At 50.9% G+C, this 2,405-nt stretch overlaps 1 protein-coding gene across 1 annotated transcript; it reads left to right on the forward strand.

Moving 5' to 3' along the window:
• Positions 1–1,614: 1,614 nt before the first annotated feature.
• EMH_0090870 (uncharacterized protein) lies at positions 1,615–2,289 on the forward strand (the record flags this gene model as incomplete). Its single annotated transcript, XM_038023006.1, has 1 exon — positions 1,615–2,289. The coding sequence occupies one exon, from the start codon at positions 1,615–1,617 to the stop codon at positions 2,287–2,289; it is 675 nt and encodes a 224-aa protein (XP_037878860.1).
• Positions 2,290–2,405: the final 116 nt, after the last annotated feature.

Below are 2,405 nucleotides of genomic sequence, written 5' to 3' on the forward strand. Positions count from 1 at the left end.
TATATATATATATATATATATATATATATATATATATATTTGTTTGTGTTGTGTGTGGTGTGTGTTCAGTTCTATGGTCTTGTCTGTATCACTCCTGTGTAGATGGGTTGGCTCGTCTCCCTTTGAGTGTGCCGCTGCTGCAGCGCTTAGATTATTTATCTTCATACTATGCATTGGTGGTGACATCGATAGCTTTTGCTGCAGTAGGTTCTGCTGCAGCAGAGTTGCTGCTGCTGCTGCTGCTGCTGCTGCTTCTTAGTTTTAGAGTTCTACCAGAAACATTTCAACCCATTGATGCTGCATGCTTCGTCGCCATCTGTCTCCTTCTCCCCCTCATCACCCTAGCAGCAAAAGCTTGGCTCTTATGGAGGAGACAAAAAGAAGAGGAGACACTGCAGCTGCAGATACACCAGGAGCTGCAGCACTGGCAGCCCCAAGACATTAAGTGGCTTGATAGTTTGTCTGGGGTACCGAAGGAAAAGGAGACAGTCCCCAGCAGCCCAGAAGAGCAGCAGCAGCAGCAGCAGCAACAGCAGCAGCAGCAGCAGCAACAGCAACACTCAGAGCTGCAGCAACTCCTCACAAATAAAATGATGGAGACAAGAGAAAATATATGTATACAGGCGCTGGGGCAAGCAATAGCTAGGCTTGAGGCTGCGGGTAGATGTCGTATAGAGATGTGCAGCAGCAGCTGCTGCTGCAGCAGCTGCAGCAGCAGGCGTGCATATAATTATATGGATGGATTTGTGTGTTATATAAAGGAGAGCAGCAAGAAGCTGCTGCCACTGTCTAGAGAACAACAAATACACAGAATAAATACAAATATAAAAACACAACACAAACCCTCTCTTACCTGGAGCGCATGCATAGGCCTCGCACTCACTGACACAGCCCCCAGGCCAGAACTCCTCGCCCTCGGCCTCCTCCTAGCTGCCCTCGGTGAGCCCCTGCCCCCGCTGTCTCCTACATACACACACACACACACACACACACACACACACACACACACACACACACACACATACATACATACATACNACACACACACACACACACACACACACACACACACACACACACACACACACATACATACATACATACGTACATACATACACAGAGACATGCAGAGACATACACAGAGACATACACAGACACACACACACGATATGCATATATATATATATATATATGTATGTATATATATATATATATATATGTTGTGTGTATCTGTCTCCTTTAGGCGTTGGTTGTTTCAGTGTGGGTGAGTTGAGCGCTTACTACTGGCTGCTACACTCTTGCTGGCATGTCTCCATCCAGCTGGCGACGTGTTGTATACTTTTGTCTCTATTGGAGCATCCGCTGCTGTCTCAGCTGCGCTGCAGCAGCAGCAGCAGCAGCAGCAGCAGCAGCAGCCAAGGCCCCACAGGAGGCCCTGAGTGCAGCACCCCTATACGTTCTCTAAGTGAAGCTGTTGCCTCAGGAGACAGACAGCTCCATGCTGCTGCTGCTGCTTCTGCTGCTGCTGCTGCTGCTGTCGGCCAACCAGTATTCAGCAGCAACACACAAAACTCTCTCGCAGATGCTTTCTGGCGAGTGCTGCAGCACAGCCAGATGCAGCTGCTGGCCCTGCAGGTGCAGAGACAGGAGGCCCCCTCCTATACTACCACTGCAGCAGCAGCAGCAGCAGCAGCAGCAGCAGCAGCAGCAGGAGCAGCAGGGGGGCATCTGCAGCAGCAGACAGTCGGGCTTGAGTCTCTGTTGGGGGTGTTGACCCCACACCCCACACCTCATCAGCTGCTGCAGGCGTTCACTCGTCTCCTTGTGTTGCAATACAGCGCACACAGGAGACACCGGGTGGAGTTTAGTAGTAGTAGCCAGAGGAGACAGCAGCAGGGCAATGGGGGCGAGCTGCTGCCGTCTCCTACATATGGAGAAGAGAATCTCCATAGAGTAGGCACAGCCTCTTCTCTGTCTCCTCCGTCTCCTTCTCCGCACAGTGCTAGCAGCTCAACCAGCCCCACAAACTCAGATGTCTCCTCAGACTCTGCATGCAGCGAGTGGACAGAGTCTGGGTGTCTCTGGTGTATAGCGAGGAGACTGTTGACAGAGGGGGAGCTGCTGAGGCTGTATATAGAGAGAGTTAAGTGGGCCTGTCGTCTGCGCCTGTCTCCTTCTCTCAGCTCTTTGAGGCCCCCACACTGGCTCTTACACCCCGAGGAGACAGCAGCAATACCTATACAGAGACACCTCAGTATACCACAAGCAGATGTTTTCTTATATTCTTAGGCCTCATAACAAACAAACAACTGTCTCCAACTGTCTCCTTGGCCATAACAAACTCTTGGCGCTTTCACTCCATCAACAGCTGCAACGCCTGCTGCTCTTGCTGCTGCTGCTGCTGC

This window comes from Eimeria mitis, genomic scaffold (assembly GCF_000499745.2).
Source record: "Eimeria mitis Houghton genomic scaffold, Emh_scaff7273, whole genome shotgun sequence".
In the NCBI taxonomy this organism is placed as follows: Eukaryota; Apicomplexa; class Conoidasida; order Eucoccidiorida; family Eimeriidae; genus Eimeria; species Eimeria mitis.